Genomic DNA, 16,087 nt, shown 5'->3' with positions numbered 1-16,087 from the left:
AAAAACAAGAGGTTACATTGGAGCTCATTTTTCATGTGTAGAGTGGGTGGGCGCTTTAGAGGTAGGATTTGTTTAAGGGTGCAGGAAGAAATAGTTATTCATTGTTAGGTTGCTCTGTAGGGCATTGTACAGTGTGGGGGATATTCTCAAGAACGTGTGATAATTACTGCAAAATAAGCTTAACGCAACTCTTCATATCGGAGTCTATCGCGGGAAAACAACGCCGTGTTAACTCAGTATTCACAACACGGAGGTACTATGTGATATGCCCACGACAACGCTTCAAATGTCCGGGAAAAAGTCAACACATTGCCGCAAAAATGCAAAACACCAACGCAAAAAAGTTATGATGAGGCTAATCGCTATATAAAAAGCAGTGAAAACCGGCAACAGGCCTGCAAATCCCACGCGTCAGGTGGAAAAGTGCACTATAAAAGCAACAAAAAGAACACACCAAAAACAATTCAAACTGTGTAGCATCATGGATGCACCCGAACGGATTGCAGACGCCAACGCGAACCCCACAAGCCCCACAGACCACCAGCAAGGAACCTCAGGGTCGGGATAGGCCAAGGAGAAGAGGAAGAGGAAGACGGGGTGCAGTCCGCAGCAAAACCAGATCAGCGTCACGGAGGTGACAGTAAACTACCATCAACTGACCCACAATTAGACTAACATGAATGCAGTCGGAGTGTTGAGGAGGTCAGTGGAGGAGGCCAATAGGCGCTGGCTTGATGTGAAAAGCAAAACCAAGCACAAACCCACTGCCAACAGGAAGCCAGCAACGGCGACAGGAGGTGGGAGTCCTGCACCACAGGAGGAGCTGAAGGAAATGGAGGCCACAGTCATCAGTGTGGAGACAGTGCAAGGAGTTGGGAGTACGGACACAGCTCGATAGGACCTGACACAACATCAACAGGGTGAGTAACGACCAGGGACTGGGTAGACGGGGGAGATGGGCAGAATGGCACACATGCACAACGATGTGTAGCACACTGCACACCCACAATGACCCAGGATCATGTCCCTGATCCCCGTGGTACACTGCAGCACACACACCTAGCAATCACAGCACATCCCACAACAATGTGGTACAAAGTGCAATGGCGACACTGCAGAACAGGGGACACAACTGGGTCCGCTCATGTGCAAAAACAGGCCAATCACATCTAACAGAGCAGGAAACTGTGAGATTGAAATGTAGGTGTACAACCTCACATCCGTCACGTAGTCTAAATGTCCACTATCCCGCATCAAATTGCCAGCACCTCCCAAACAGTCACTATCCCGCATCAAATTGCCAGCACCTCCCAAACAGTCACAATGTACAATCTCATACAGTCTGCATGTCAACAAGAACAATGCACCAACATACATGTCAACACAATGTCAACATGCATCTCCCCTTCACATTGCAGAGGGAAAAACAACACCTCCAGCATAGCAGACGAGACAACTCATCAGTGATGCTGGAGACGACCACCACACCTTCGACACCGACGCACTACAACAGCTCATGGATATTTTAGGCAACCCACACCCAGGAGCAGGGCAGCCAAGCTACATTGAGGAGACCCTAGCCCCTGCACAGACCATACAGCGTGAAGTACCCGCCATCACGGCTGACTCCCAACACTCCACCGAGGCACACATTGCATTCAGAAGCCTGGTGTCAGAATGCCAAAAGGAGTTAGTGGCACCTGGAGTGCTGAGCAGGGTATCAGGCAGATGATGACATCCACGACAGGTGTGAGCAACTCCGTTAGTCTGCCAGTACGACTGTTTCGACTCTGGCAGTTGGAAGTGGACCTGGCGGTGGTGGCACGTGCCTCCTGCGGTGATGCGACGTCCAGGCTGGTCAGGACTCGATTTGATGTGTGAGCCCTGGTGGACCGCAGTGTAGGCCAGAGGGAGCGGACAGTGCAGGGCCACATACACATGGCGTCGATGACGATAAGGCCATTGTCACAGAGGCCATCCAATATTCTATCAGATAGGGTCCATGACTTCAGTTGCACAGAGTTAGTGGCCCCAGATGCACTGTGGCCGGCTCAGACACACCACCACGGGATGGTGACTTGTGCTGCACTGAGGTAGGGCGATGCGGACTGAGCAGGTCCTCATCGATGTTCGACGTTACTGTGGCGGAGGGTTGTGGGGGACAGTGGAAGATGTCCTGCAGGGCATGATGCAGAAGGCAGACGCCATCCGGAAGCGGCAAATGGAGGAGTGGAAAGCTACAGCCTTGTCATTACCCGCTAAATGAGGATGAAGAAAACCCCCAGTCCATAGACTCAGACGCCACTAAAGTTCAAACAGAGAGTGTCCATGAATGTCGGGGAACAGACTTAGTGGCACTGGGGCTGAGAGGGGATGCAGTCTGCGATGATGCAGGTACAATGATGTGAACTCGGCCATTGCTAAATCAAGACTCTGTTCCAACTCTGTGACCTACTCGACCACAGTGTGGGCTGAAGGCGTTGTCAGCAAGGGGCCGCAGACACGTGTGGTTGTAATGCTATGCACAGAGTCGGTGGCACCACATCAAAGGGAGTATAGTGATTTGAAGTCTGCATTGCCATGCGTACTCGGCCAATGCATGATCAAGACTCAGTTCCAAATGTGTGTCCTACTCGACTGCAGTGTAGTCCGGAGGCAGTGGTCAGCAATGGCCCAGAGCCACGTGTCGTTGGCTCGCGATGCACAGTTAGTGTCACCAGGGCAGTTGTCGGTAGTGTTCAATCACCTCTGTAACGATGATCCTTTTGTCCTCATGACTGAAACGTGTCGTCCTCTTACACCTCTTCTTGCGTGCAATGATATGTACTCTGCCATTTGGAAAATCAAAACTCAGTTCCAAATGTGTGACCTACTAGTCCGCTGTGTATGCAGGTAGAGTACGTCAAGGAGAAAGGAGTACTGCAGGCCTTGCTCACGGAGGCCGTGATGGCCGTAGTAGGTTGCCAGGGTTGCAGGCCTCGGCTTGGAGCCTGCACCTGCACGTGGTGGGCCCTTTTCGACACACACCATTGTCGGTAGGTGAGCAGTGAGGCCTGGGTGCACAGGGTCGGGCAAGATGAGTTCGGGGACCAGCGGCCTAGGGTGCAGCAGGCACACAGGATCGCAGGCAACACTCGTGGCAGGGTGAGGGGCACAGCCCTGGCATAGCCAGGATGCTTGTTTCCGGTCCAGGGAAGACATGGCTTGGCAGTTCGGGCTGGACTGTTCCCATGAGGCACAGGGTCAGACTGATATGCATATGGCCATGTCTGAACTGGGGAGGCGGAGTGAGCTAAAGAATGATGATGGATTAAACCCAGATCAGTTGACTGAGGGTGAGTGCTTGCAATGTTCAACACTCCGTCCATCATCCCCTTTGGTTTTGCCTTGTTTTCCCTAAGTTGGCAGGGTATGCCCAGACGTAGGTCCCTTGCTCACTTTGGCACTGGATTCAAGCTAGCCTGGCTGATGACTCCTGATTAGCCAGAAACTTGTCCCAGGATGCTTGTTTCCGGTCTAGGTAAAACATGGCTTGGTAGTTCGGCTGGACTGTTCCCATGAGGCACAGGGTCAGACTGATTTGCATATGGCCATGTCTGAACTGGGGTGGCGGAGTGAGCTAAAGAATGATGATGGATTAAACCCAGATCAGTTGACTGGGGGTGAGTGCTTGCAATGTTCAACATCCCGTCCATCATCCCCTTTGGTTTTACTTTGTTCGCCCTAAGTTGACAGGGTATGCCTAGTCGTGGGTCCCTTGCTCACTTTGCCACTGGATTCAAGCTAGCCTGGCTGATGACGGCTGATTAGCCAGAAACTGGCCCCATGATCTTTTTTTCTGGTCCAGGGAAGACATGATTTGGCAGTTCAGGCTGGACTGTTCCCATGAAACACAGGGTCAGACTGATTTGCATATGGCCATGTCTGAACTGGGGTGGCGGAGTAAACTAAAGAATGATGATGGAGTAAACCCAGATCAGTTGACTGGGGGTGAGTGCTAGCAATGTTCAACACACCGTCCATCATCCCCTTTGGTTTTGCTTTGTTTGCCCTAAGTTGGCAGGGTATGCCCAGATGTGGGTCCCCTGCTCACTTTGCCACTGGATTCAAGCTAGCCTGGCTGATGACGGCTGATTAGCCAGAAACTGGTCCCAGGATGCTTGTTTCCGGTCTAGGGAAGACATGGCTTTGCAGTTCGGGCTGGACTGTTCCCATGAGGCACAGGGTCAGACTGATTTGCATATGGCCATGTCTGAACTGGGATGGCGGAGTGAGCTAAAGCATGATGATGGATTAAATCCAGATCAGTTGACTGGGTGTAAGTGCTTGCAATGTTCAACACTCCATCCATCATCCCCTTTGGTTTTGCTTTGTTTGCCCTAATTTGGCAGGGTATGCCCAGACGTGGGTCCCTTGCTCACTTTGCCATTGGATTCAAGCTAGCCTGGCTGATGACGACTGATTAGCCGTAAACTGGTCCCAGGATGCTTGTTTCCGGTCCAGGGAAGACATGGCTTGGCAATTCGGGCTAGACTGTTTCCATGAGGCACAGGGTCAAACTGATTTGCATATGGCCATGTCTGAACTGGGGTGGTGGTGTGAGCTAAAGAATGATGATGGATTAAACCCAGATCAGTTGACTGGGGGTGAGTGCTTGCAATGTTCAATACTCCATCCATCAACCCCTTTGGTTTTGCTTTGTTCGCCCTAAGTTGGCAGGGTATTCCCAGACGTGGGTCCCTTGCTCACTTTGCCACTGGATTCAAGCTAGCCTGGCTGATGATGGGTGATTAGCCAGAAACTGGTCCCAGGATGCTTGTTTCCAGTCCAGGGAAGACATGGCTTGCTAGTTCGGGCTGGACTTTTCCCATGAGGCACAGGGTCAGACTGACTTGCATATGGCCATGTCTGAACTGGGATGGCGGAGTGAGCTAAAGAATAATGATGGATTAAATCCAGATCAGTTGACTGAGTGTAAGTGCTTGCAATGTTCAACACTCTGTCCATCATCCCCTTTGGTTTTGTTTTGTTTGCCCTAATTTGGCAGGGTATGCGCAGACGTGGGTCCCTTGCTCACTTTGCCACTGGATTCAAGCTAGCCTGGCTGATGACGGCTGATTAGCCAGAAACTGGTCCCAGGATGCTTGTTTCTGGTCCAGGGAAGACACGGCTTGGCAGTTTGGGCTGGACTGTTCCCATGAGGCACAGGGTCAGACTGATTTGCAGATGGCCATGTCTGAACTGGAGTGGCGGAGTGAGCTAAAGAATGATGATGGATTAAACCCAGATCAGTTGACTGGGGCTGAGTGCTTGCAATGTTCAACACTCCGTCCATCATCTCCTTTGGTTTGGCTTTGTTCCTCCTAAGTTGGCAGGGTAGGTCCAGACGTGGTTCCCTTGCTCACTTTGCCACTGGATTCAAGCTAGCCTGGCTGATGACAGCTGATTAGCCAGAAAATGGTCCCAGGATGCTTGTTTCCGGTGGAGGGAAGACATGACTTGGCAGTTCGGGCTGGACTGTTCCCATGAGGCACAGGGTCAGCCTGATTTGCATATGGCCATGTCTGAACTGGGGTGGTAGAGTGAGCTAAAGAATGATGATGGATTAAATCCAGATCAGTTGACTGGGGGTGAGTGCTTTCAATGTTCAACACTCCATCCATCATCCCCTTTGGTTTTGCTTTGTTCCCCCTAAGTTGACAGGGTATGCCCAGACGTGGGTCCCTTGCTCACTTTGCCACTGGATTCAAGCTAGCCTGGCTGATGATGGCTGATTAGCGAGAAACTGGCCCCAGGATGCTTGTTTCTGGTCCAGGGAAGACATGGCTTGGCAGTTCGGGCTGGACTGTTCCCATGAGGCACAGGTTCAGACTGATTTGCATATGGCCATGTCTGAACTGGGGTGGCGGAGTGAGCTAAAGAATGATGATGGATTTAACCCAGATCAGTTGACTGGGGGTGAGTGCTTGCAATTTTCAACACTCTGTCCATCATCCCCTTTGGTTTTGCTTTATTCCGGAAGAGAACCATGCCCAGAGCTACGTGCTTTTTATTCACACCCCTACGCTGGCCGCCGGGCCAGCCCACTCTGCTCATGCTAACAGGGGGGGCGTAACAAGCTACATTTCTGCAAACTTCCCCACCGGCTGGGGTGACATGGTAGCGTCCACTGTCCACTACACCCCAAACACCAGTGGTGTATGTCGACATGGATATGTGTGTGGTCTGCATACTGCAGTCTGTTCAGCACACCTACGGCACACTTGGCATAGTGTACATTCTCTTTCATCGGTCACTTACCTCCTTCGCACGTGCCTGGTCCCCACCTCTTCCCACAATCTGCTATCTAGTGGCTGAGGTGCAATGCCGTTGATGGCTTATGTACATAGCTGGTCCAGGTTCCCACAGGAAGTTGTGCTGTCGTGTCTGGTGTGTGGGCATGTTGTTTGGCATGTAGTATGTGAGTTTTATAACATGTGCATTCCCAGTGTAGTGAGTTGCATGATTGTGGAGTTGAGGTGTGTGGTGTGTTCATTTGGTACTTGCCAACGAGCAGTGCATTTCCTTAGGTGCCATCCTGGTAGCGCTGGTTGATGATGGACTGTTGGTAGATGTAGGAATCATGCACACAGCCTGGGTGGTTTTAGTTGTCGTTGGTGGAGATTCCCCGGTGGTCCACTATTGCCTGAACATTGATGGAATACATGTTCTTTCTGTTGCAGTTATTGTGTGCTGTGTCGTCAAGGGGCCCAAGTATGACACGTGTGCAGTCAATTGCCCCTAACACTTGCGGGGCGCAGCTATGGCATAGATGCCTTGCTTGGTCTCCAGCGGTTCCTGCACAGTGTGGGGGAAGTATAGATAGTGGGGTACCAAGCTGATGATTTTATCCATGACTGTTGTGAGGAACTTGGATTTGGCTGGCTGTGAGACTACTCCGACTCTGGCAGTTGTTTGCAAAGTACCAGAGAACAACACGTGCAGCACAGCCAGCAGCTTTGTCTGAGGTGGGATGTTGGTTGTCCGCTGTGTTGGTACCATCAGCCTCTTGGCAATGGTGGTCAGGATGCGGAGGATGCTTGTCCATTTGAGCCTGTAGTGGGCAATTACATTCTTTGGTGTTGGGTCTGTGAAGTTGGTGCGTTTTCTGAAGGTCGCTGTCTAAGTCTGCGCTGCCTCAGTGTTGGTCTTGGGGGGGGGGCGGTGGGGATCCGGGGGTTCCTGGGGGTGGTGGCAGTGTGTGTTGTGGCCCTCTTGGGTGTCCGGGCTGCATGACCAGTTGCTCCATGTCATCTGTTGTTCTTCAGGTGTGGCTCAGGCCTGGGCTCCCTTTTCTGGTGCAGGCTGTCGTCCGAGGTAAGAGCAGGTGTTAAATTCCTGCTACTAACGCGCCTTATCGCCTGTTTTCAGATCTTATCGCCGATCTGGCTGGTCGTTGAGAATGTTGTGGAGTGGTATTGTCGTGATTTTTGACACAGGAACGCCTACTCTGCATCTCATTTACGATGGTTGCCGAGGTCATCTGTAGCGATGTTTTTTGCGGCTGCTATCACAGGTACACTGGTGATATTGGCTGTTATCACCAACTTGTGAATGGGGCATTAGTTTTATCGCAACCTCAGATGCGATAAAGTGCAGATAACGTGGCAATAGTTCCTTGAGAATATGCCACTGTGTGTTCAGCTGATGGTTTGTAAATGTGAACTCAACTTGCTCCAGATGAAAAGCAGCCTTTGTACACAATGACAAGAGCTCCTGTGACATTTACTCTTCCAATCTGCATTTTAAAGTTAAGTATATTTAGGCTGTCCTGTTTTAGGTTTAAACCTATAATAACTGATAAAAATTCACCGAAAGGGAAATAGCCCTCACCAGTGTAAACAGAAAACACTGAAAAAACACCTGCACAACCACAAGCTATTTGCCATTAAAAGAAAGGAAAAGGAGAGTGAAAGAGTCATTTTTATTTCTTCCTGAAGAGGTCAATAAAATGTAACTGTGTTATACAAGGTAGTAGAAAGAAAGACTGGGCTAACATTATTCTTCTTGAGCTTTGTTGTTTAGGGATGTCACTTCAGGACCCTCACCAAACCCTCCTCCGCCACACGCCGCCCCGACGCTAATCACCTGAAGTGCATCCTGATCAACACCCGCTCGGTCCACAGACACGCTACGGAACTCTGGGACCTACTCGACACTGCTTCACCTGACATCGCCTTCCTTACAGAAACATGGATGAACACATCCTCAGCACCCGACATCGCCATAGCCATACCGGGCGGCTACAAGATTACCCGTAAAGACCGCACCAACCAAACAGGAGGAGGCATCGCCATCGTCCATAAGAACACCATCAAAGTCACGACCAGCACCGATGATAATCTTACATCCGCAGAACATCTCCACTTTCAAATCCACACAGACCCCAGGACCACACTTAGAGGCACCCTCATCTACAGGCCCCCAGGCACCCGCACTCAATTCAGCGATGACATCACGGACTTCATCAGCCCACATGCCCTCGCCTCCGATAACTACATTCTTTTAGGCGACTTCAACTACCACCTTGAAAACAAACACGACAGCAACACCACCTCCCTTCTGTACAACTTGGCCAATCTCGGACTCAAACAACTCGTTGACGTCCCCACCCACGCAGCCGGTCACACGCTCGACCCTATCTTCACCTCCAGCAAGCACATCTCCTTCAACCACACCACAGCCCTCCACTGGACGGACCACAGCTGTGTCAACTTCAGCTACAAAACCACTCTAAACCACAACCGCCCACAACCCATTCCTCGGAGAAACTGGAATAAAATCACCTCCGACCAACTCCTCACATCACTCAATCAAAACCCTCCCACCCTCTCATTGGACCCAAACCAAGCAGCCACCAATCTCAAGCAATGGATCACCCATAGCGCTGACGAATTAGCACCCCTGAAAATACACCAGATCAAATCAACCAACAAAAAGGCTCCCTGGTTCAACGATGACCTTAAAAAATCCAAGAAGCTATGCCGCACCCTGGAGAAAACATGGAGATAAAACCCGACCACAGACAACATGGCCACCCTTAAGACAGCCACCCGAATACACCACCAACTGATCCGATCCGCCAAGAAATCAGCATTCAAGGATCGTCTCGACAACAACTCTTACAACAGCAAGGAACTCTTCAACATCGTTAAAGAATTCACCAACCCCACCGCAGCATCCAACGACATTACTCCTTCCCAAGACCTCTGCAACGCGTTATCCTCCTTCTTCTACAACAAAATTGCCGACATCCACAACAGCTTCGAGAACACTCCCAGCATTCATCCCTCCCCACCCCCCTCTGATCCAACCCCGCCAACAAACATCCTTAACGCCTGGAACCCAATCACCACTGAAGAAACCATCCGCCTAATGAACTCAATCCACTCTGGCTCGCCAACTGACCCCTGCCCCCACCACATCTTCAACAAAGCAGACTCCATCATCGCACCCCATCTCCGTGATGTCATCAACTGCTCATTCAACTCTGCCACCTTTCCGGAAAGCTGGAAACACGCCGAGCTCAGCGCCCTCCTGAAGAAACCCACAGCAGACCCCTCTGAACTTAAAAACTACCGGCCCATCTCCCTCCTCAAATTCCCGGCCAAAGTCATTGAAAAAGCCGTCAACAGCCAGCTCGCCGCCTTCCTTGAATCCAACAACTCCCTAGACCCATCCCAATCCGGATTTTGAGCCAAACACAGCACCGAAACTTCCCTAATTGCAGCTACTGACGACATCCGAACTCTACTGGACAACGGTGAAACAGTGGCCCTCATTCTACTCGACCTCTCCGCCGCTTTCGACACAGTCTGCCACAGTACCCTTATACAACGCCTCAGCAACATTGAAATACAAGGAAAAGCCTTGAACTGGATCACCTCATTCCTCGCCGGCAGAACCTAAAGAGTCCGACTTCCCCCTTTCCACTCTGAAGCCACCGAAGTCATCTGTGGCGTACCACAAGGATCTTCACTCAGTCCCACCCTCTTCAACGTTTACATGAGTCCACTCGCTTCCATCGCGCGTCAACACAACCTCAACATCATCTCTTACGCCGACGACACCCAGCTTATCCTTTCCCTCACCAAAGACCCCAACACCGCCAAAACCAATCTTCACGAAGGCATGAAAGATGTAGCCGAATGGATGAATCATAGCCGCCTAAAGCTCAACTCAGACAAAACAGAGGTGCTCATCCTAGGATCTTCCCCCACTGCCTGGGACGACTCTTGGTGGCCTTCCGCTCTGGGCACAGCACCCACACCCACAGACAACGCACGTAACCTTGGCTTCATCCTAGACTCCTCTCTCTCGATGTCCAGACAAGTCAACGCAGTCTCATCCTCTTGCTTCAACATACTTCGCACTCTCAAAAAGATCTTCCGCTGGATCCCCCTGGATACAAGAAAGACTGTCACCCACGCACTGGTCACAAGTCGACTCGATTACGGCAACACACTTTACGCCGGAATCACAGCAAAATTACAGAAAAAACTCCAACGTATCCAAAACGCATCAGCGAGACTCATATTGGACATCCCTCGCCAAGATCACATCACCGAACACCTAAAAGACCTCCACTGGCTTCCCGTCAACAAAAGAATTACATTCCGCCTTCTCACCCACGCACACAAGGCCCTCTACAATCTAGGTCCCAAATGCCTCAACACTCGCCTGTCCTTCTACAAGCCCACCCGCCAACTAAGATCGTCCAATCAAGCCCTTGCCATAGTCCCACGCATCCGAAAATCTACCATGGGTGGCAGATCCTTCTCCTTCCTTGCCGCCAAGACCTGGAACTCACTCCCCACTCACCTCCGCCTTACTCAAAATCACATCGCCTTCAGGAAAGGTCTTAAAACTTGGATATTCGACAAATGATTATACCCTTCCCCAAGCGCCTTGAGACCCTCTGGGTGAGTAGTGCGCTATACAAATCCCTGAACTTGAACTTGAACTAAAATATTGTTTCTTTTTCCTTTTGCTTTTTTCAGTTTTGTGGTCTTTGGTCTAAGGATGCACGGTTTAGAAACATGTTTTAGGTCTTGTTTAATTATTTTATAAATTGTAGAGAATCAGAAAATATCAAAATCATATTTGATATTTTGGCTGTGTTTGATTCTTCCACTGATAGGTAAAATAGCTGGTTTCATAAGACTCTTTCCCAATATGGGCCATCACATTTAACCACAGAGAATGGGAAAAAACCATTGATACATCAGCCCCTTTTCTAGTGAGTCAGTATTGATAGTAAGTGAATTGCCAAATACACCAGGCTTTAAAAATTCAATGCATGGTGTAGTGACAGGTGTATGTGAAAAGAGTGCTATCACCAAGCATCTGGGATAGTGATTCTTTCCAAGTTCAACAAAGATTGGAGCAATATTGTTTATATTTACAGTGATTCAGCTACGTACGTATATGAAAACGTTATGTGATGACCTGTCAAAATCGATACCTGAGCTGAAGTGTTTCCCTGTAAGAAATCCTTGCCACTTGTTAGATGGTATGCTGAAAACATCTTTATAATCATCAGAGTTAATGTAGAATGATATTGACTTTTTAGTCCATTCTGGTACACTGTTTTATCATGCGCGAGAACTAAAATGCGAATATTTCTCATTTTGGGCTATGTGTGGCATCAAAGAAAGAGTCATCCCAACTGTGTCACTTGGCTGATAGTTCCCAGTCCTAGAGGCTGTGAATGCTATATTATCCATCTGGCAACCGTTTACAGAACTTTTGCTGATTGATGATGCCAAAGGCACGAAATGTGAGGCTCTTTGGTCGCATATTGATAGTGATGTGAAAAGAAGTACACTCTACCCTATTCTTAGATTTTTACAGGAAAACATAACCACTGTAGTGGATATAATCAAACAAAATAGAGTTGAAAATACCCTTATCTACCAAGTGTTCAGCATAATTGGTGTAGATGTGAAAATATCCTTGAGAGCAGCCTGGGCGACACCTTTAGTGACTTTGGCACTGCAACATGTTCCATGTTAGAGTGCCTGCCACTTGGTAAGCAAAGCAATGTTGAGGAGCAATTCCAGAACTTTTATTTTACAATGTATAAGAAATGGCTTTCAATGATGCATAGAAATGTCCCTTCACCAACCATGGCATTTAAAGTCAATGAAACCTCATGTGGTACTCTTCACAAGTTCTAGATCCCTTCCGTAAAGGGGAGTTTACTCCTTAGTTTAAAAAATGCTGGTTCTTTTTTGCCACTTCAATAAATCTGAAAGTATATTTTGCAGACTCTGCCCAGAGAATCACAATCTTCAAGTGCACCAGCATTGCATGGAAAGCTATGTCAGTGGCCAGCGTTAGCAAATTGTGTACTGGTTGTTTTGGCAGTGCCCGTCTCAAGTGCCAATGTGGAGAGGGCCTTTTCACAGATACAAGTTTACATGGGAAGAAAAGAGCAAGCATGCATGACCAAATACTTACTGAAGAAGTATTGTCTGGTGTACTACAAAAAGTTTGATTTGTAAAAATGTATTTCGACCTTGTATACACTGTACATACACTGTCTATATACCATGCACTATCATTGCAGAAAGCAGGCAATAATAAAAGCAAATCATTCCATAAGCACCGGATAAATACTGTTTCTATTGTTTTTAAATGCGCGAAAATGTGTATCCACTGATGAACACTGTTCTTTTAAGGTATTGAAATCACTTGAAAACACTGGTAAAAAACACCAGTATTTACCAAAAATAGAAACTGAAAACAGGAAATCCTAAGTATATTAAATGCAGTCCTCATGTATATTTTTTTCCACCGTTGAATAGACTACTTGTATCTTTAATTGTACCGTTGGCTTTGGAACAGATGTAAAATAATTCCTATAAAGAAAAGGACAGAATAAGTTGAAAACAGTCATGCAAAAAAATTACATTTTTGTTTGGTCCTAGATGCTGACATCAATGCTCAAGCCAGTGACAACGCATCAGCCTTGTTTGAAGCAGCAAAGAATGGTCACGAAGAGGTGGTGGAGTTTCTTTTGGCCCAAGGTGCTGATGCAAACAAAGCAGACAAGAAGGGCTTGTTACCTCTACACATCGCAGCAAAAAGGAGAGACAATGATGAGTAAGTTTTATTTAAGGGCTGGGTAGGAGGCTTGCAGGGCAGAAGATTGTTGAGTTTATTCTTGGCAGGAGAGTCAACATTTTAGAGAAGGTTTAGCGTAACATATCATAACTGTTAGAATATAGACTGAAGCTCTCATTTAAGGACCTGTAGGAATACCGTGTGTTAAATTTGTCCCCGCAAAATCTGTCACTGCCCCTGTGTCTTTTCCCTAGGATGAATTTTCAACTGAATTCGAGTTTGACAGGTCAGCATGAAGAGTGACACGCAGAAGTGGTATTACTGCACACGAAATAGCATTTTTTCCCAAGTTAAGTTTCCACTCTCAATTTGTTTTCAGGACATACCTGAACCAATTTACGTAGGGAAATTTCTGACAGTGAGGTGATTTCACACAATTCTTAATCTGGATTTGGATTCAAAACCTGATTGTGTCTAAACCCAGGCTCTGTGTAGCACTTGAAAGAGGCCATGAGTTGGTTTAGAAATATTTTACTGTCTGGAAAGATCATTGCTCACCTAGCATTTCTGAGGATTTAAACATACAAACGGGGGCCACACCATGCATTTCGTCTATAGAGTTTGAGCATGATTCCCTCATGGCCGGTCTCACAGGGTAGAGGGATTCTTTCAACTCCTTGGAGCCACCTTCATATTAGCATATTGTTGGTGAGTAATTTGGTCACGTAAATGCCTCAGAAGCCTAAAAAGTATTCAACATATTTGCCAAAGAAGAGAAGATCAATCTCCTGTAGCACAGGAGACTCTGAGTATCACCAAAAAGAGAAAGAGAGTTCTAGTTCTACCAAGTCGTGTGGTTCTTTTCACAACTAAAGGGTACCACATGGTCTTCGCTCAAGGAGACTTCCATTCAGTTTGTGTGCGCATCATAAGAAGTGGTTTGTGGAAATTAGCCTAAATTGCTTTTGTGTATTTATGCGAAATTCCACAAAAATTAAGTGCAATTATGCAAAATACAAAAACTGGCTCTATATTTTAGTGTGAAATGCGTTGTTGTGCAAAGTATTTCCACAAGTGCTGCAAACACCCCCCCCTCATTTGAGTTGCAACCGCGCGTCAACTCTAAATTTTGTTGCAAATGCAACATAACTAAGCGATGTAGCATAATTGCATAAAGTCGGGGATTTTGTGTACAAGTGTAGCAGAAAATACACAAAATTATACCAGAAAATGCTAGCGTAACAGAAATTTTATGAGGGCAGTCCTGTCAAGGCAATTCTACACCTCATGACCCTTAACAAAATATAAGTTGAGCTCCAATGCATATTGAAAGGTGGAAAAGAGTTGTATGCTAAACCCAGTAGTCTGATATTGAAAACATAAGAATATTTCTCACACAATTGCAATGTATCAGCCTCCTTGTATATTTATTTAGGGTTTGTGGAAACTGCTAATTCATGCTTGGGGAGTAGGCGAGTTCATTTCAGAGACTGGTGTTGGAGATCAAGTTTGCACATCAGGAAGGGTGGGTGTACCGAAGACATCCACCATATATTGTGGTCCAAAAGATGACAGAGGTTTAAATTCCTGAAGTCAACAGTGAAGAAGGCGTGCTGGTTCTAGTCATCTATTTTCATGGCAATACCAAAATGAATCAATTCATCAATATCATGCTGAGGATGCTGTTGTCTAGCAAAAAAAGAGTTTCACACTAAAAGTCATATACCTGATTCATAAATGGAAAGCACAAGTATGATGGCATTTCAATGATCAAAGGCTATACAGTAAAAAAAGAATTCTCTAGTGATTTCAAAGCATTCGTTTTCTTAAAAGAATTTGTGAGTGCAGTGTCAAACTGGATGTGGGCCAATAATCTGCAGTGGATTTTGAATAAAATTAAATCCTTCTGTTTGGTCCTGATAACTGCTGTCCAGCCACACTACCTCCACCTCCTCCTTTTTTGGTCGCAAGGAATCTGGGAGATCACCAACTCTCCTTTCAATCTCAAACATGACACAAAGAGGTTCCCATGCCAGCTTCCCCTTGCAGTTCGCGCGTTGCCTATCCTCGCTATGTACTTGTTCCATTCTGCTATTTGTTAACATTACTGTCTCCCCTGCACCGTGACCACAACCATGCCTAACGCAACCACCCCAGACCTTCACCACTGTCTCCTGCTCCACGCACGATCGCTCTGCAAGCATGCCAAAAAAATCTGGTTCACCATCACCTTCCTCACCCCGATGTCACCTTCCTCACAGAGACCTGGTTCAAACCCACATCTGCACCAGACATTGCCTCAGCGATGCCCATGGCTGCAAGATAGCACACCAAGACTGCATCAACAAACAAGGATACAAGGGTACCACCACTGCCCCACCCCTCAGATGATTTCACCCCAATCTAGTAACACCTTAACTTCCAACTCCGAACCAACGACAAAACCACCATCAGAGGCAGCCTTGCCTACAGGACCCCAGGACCTCGTCCCAGTTTCTGCAATGTCATTCCGGAATTTATCACATCACTCGCCATTGACTCCAAACACTATGTCTTTCTCAGTAATCTCAATTTTTACCTTGATCACCGCAACAATACCAAAACCGCCAACCTCCTCGAGAGCATGAGTAACATCGGCTTCACCCAACTTGTCACTAACCCCACACTCATCACAGGACACAAACTCAACCCCATCGTCATCGCCAACAACAGAGTCAAGTATAGCCATGTCACCGCGCTCATCTGGATAGACAACGCCATCATCCCCCTCACAATCTCGGAATACCCCAGCACCTCCCCAAGCTGCCCAGCACAGCTAGAAAAAAGTTTCAGAGACCCACTGGACCGACAACCTCAACACCTGCCGCCCACACACACCACAACCAAACCTAGAACAGGCTGTCAAGAACTTTCCCAATTTGTTCACTGACTGCACCGAGGGAGTTGCCCCTGTTAAACTCACCAAACTCAAGAGAGCCTC

The 16,087-nt window shown here is 47.7% G+C and overlaps 1 protein-coding gene across 1 annotated transcript in view; it reads left to right on the top strand.

Moving 5' to 3' along the window:
- The window catches only part of ASB2 (ankyrin repeat and SOCS box containing 2), a 334,037-nt gene that overhangs the window by 253,606 nt on the left and 64,344 nt on the right, over nucleotides 1–16,087 (top strand). The window contains exon 7 of the mRNA XM_078660092.1: nucleotides 12,972–13,146. Within this exon, the coding sequence (XP_078516218.1) occupies nucleotides 12,972–13,146 (175 nt within the window). The remainder of the gene's footprint in view (nucleotides 1–12,971; nucleotides 13,147–16,087) is intronic.

This window comes from Lissotriton helveticus, chromosome 9, assembly GCF_964261635.1.
Source record: "Lissotriton helveticus chromosome 9, aLisHel1.1, whole genome shotgun sequence".
Classification (NCBI taxonomy): domain Eukaryota; kingdom Metazoa; phylum Chordata; class Amphibia; order Caudata; family Salamandridae; genus Lissotriton; species Lissotriton helveticus.
Note: the sequence above shows the minus strand (reverse complement) of the source record. Positions and strands in the feature narration are given on the sequence as shown.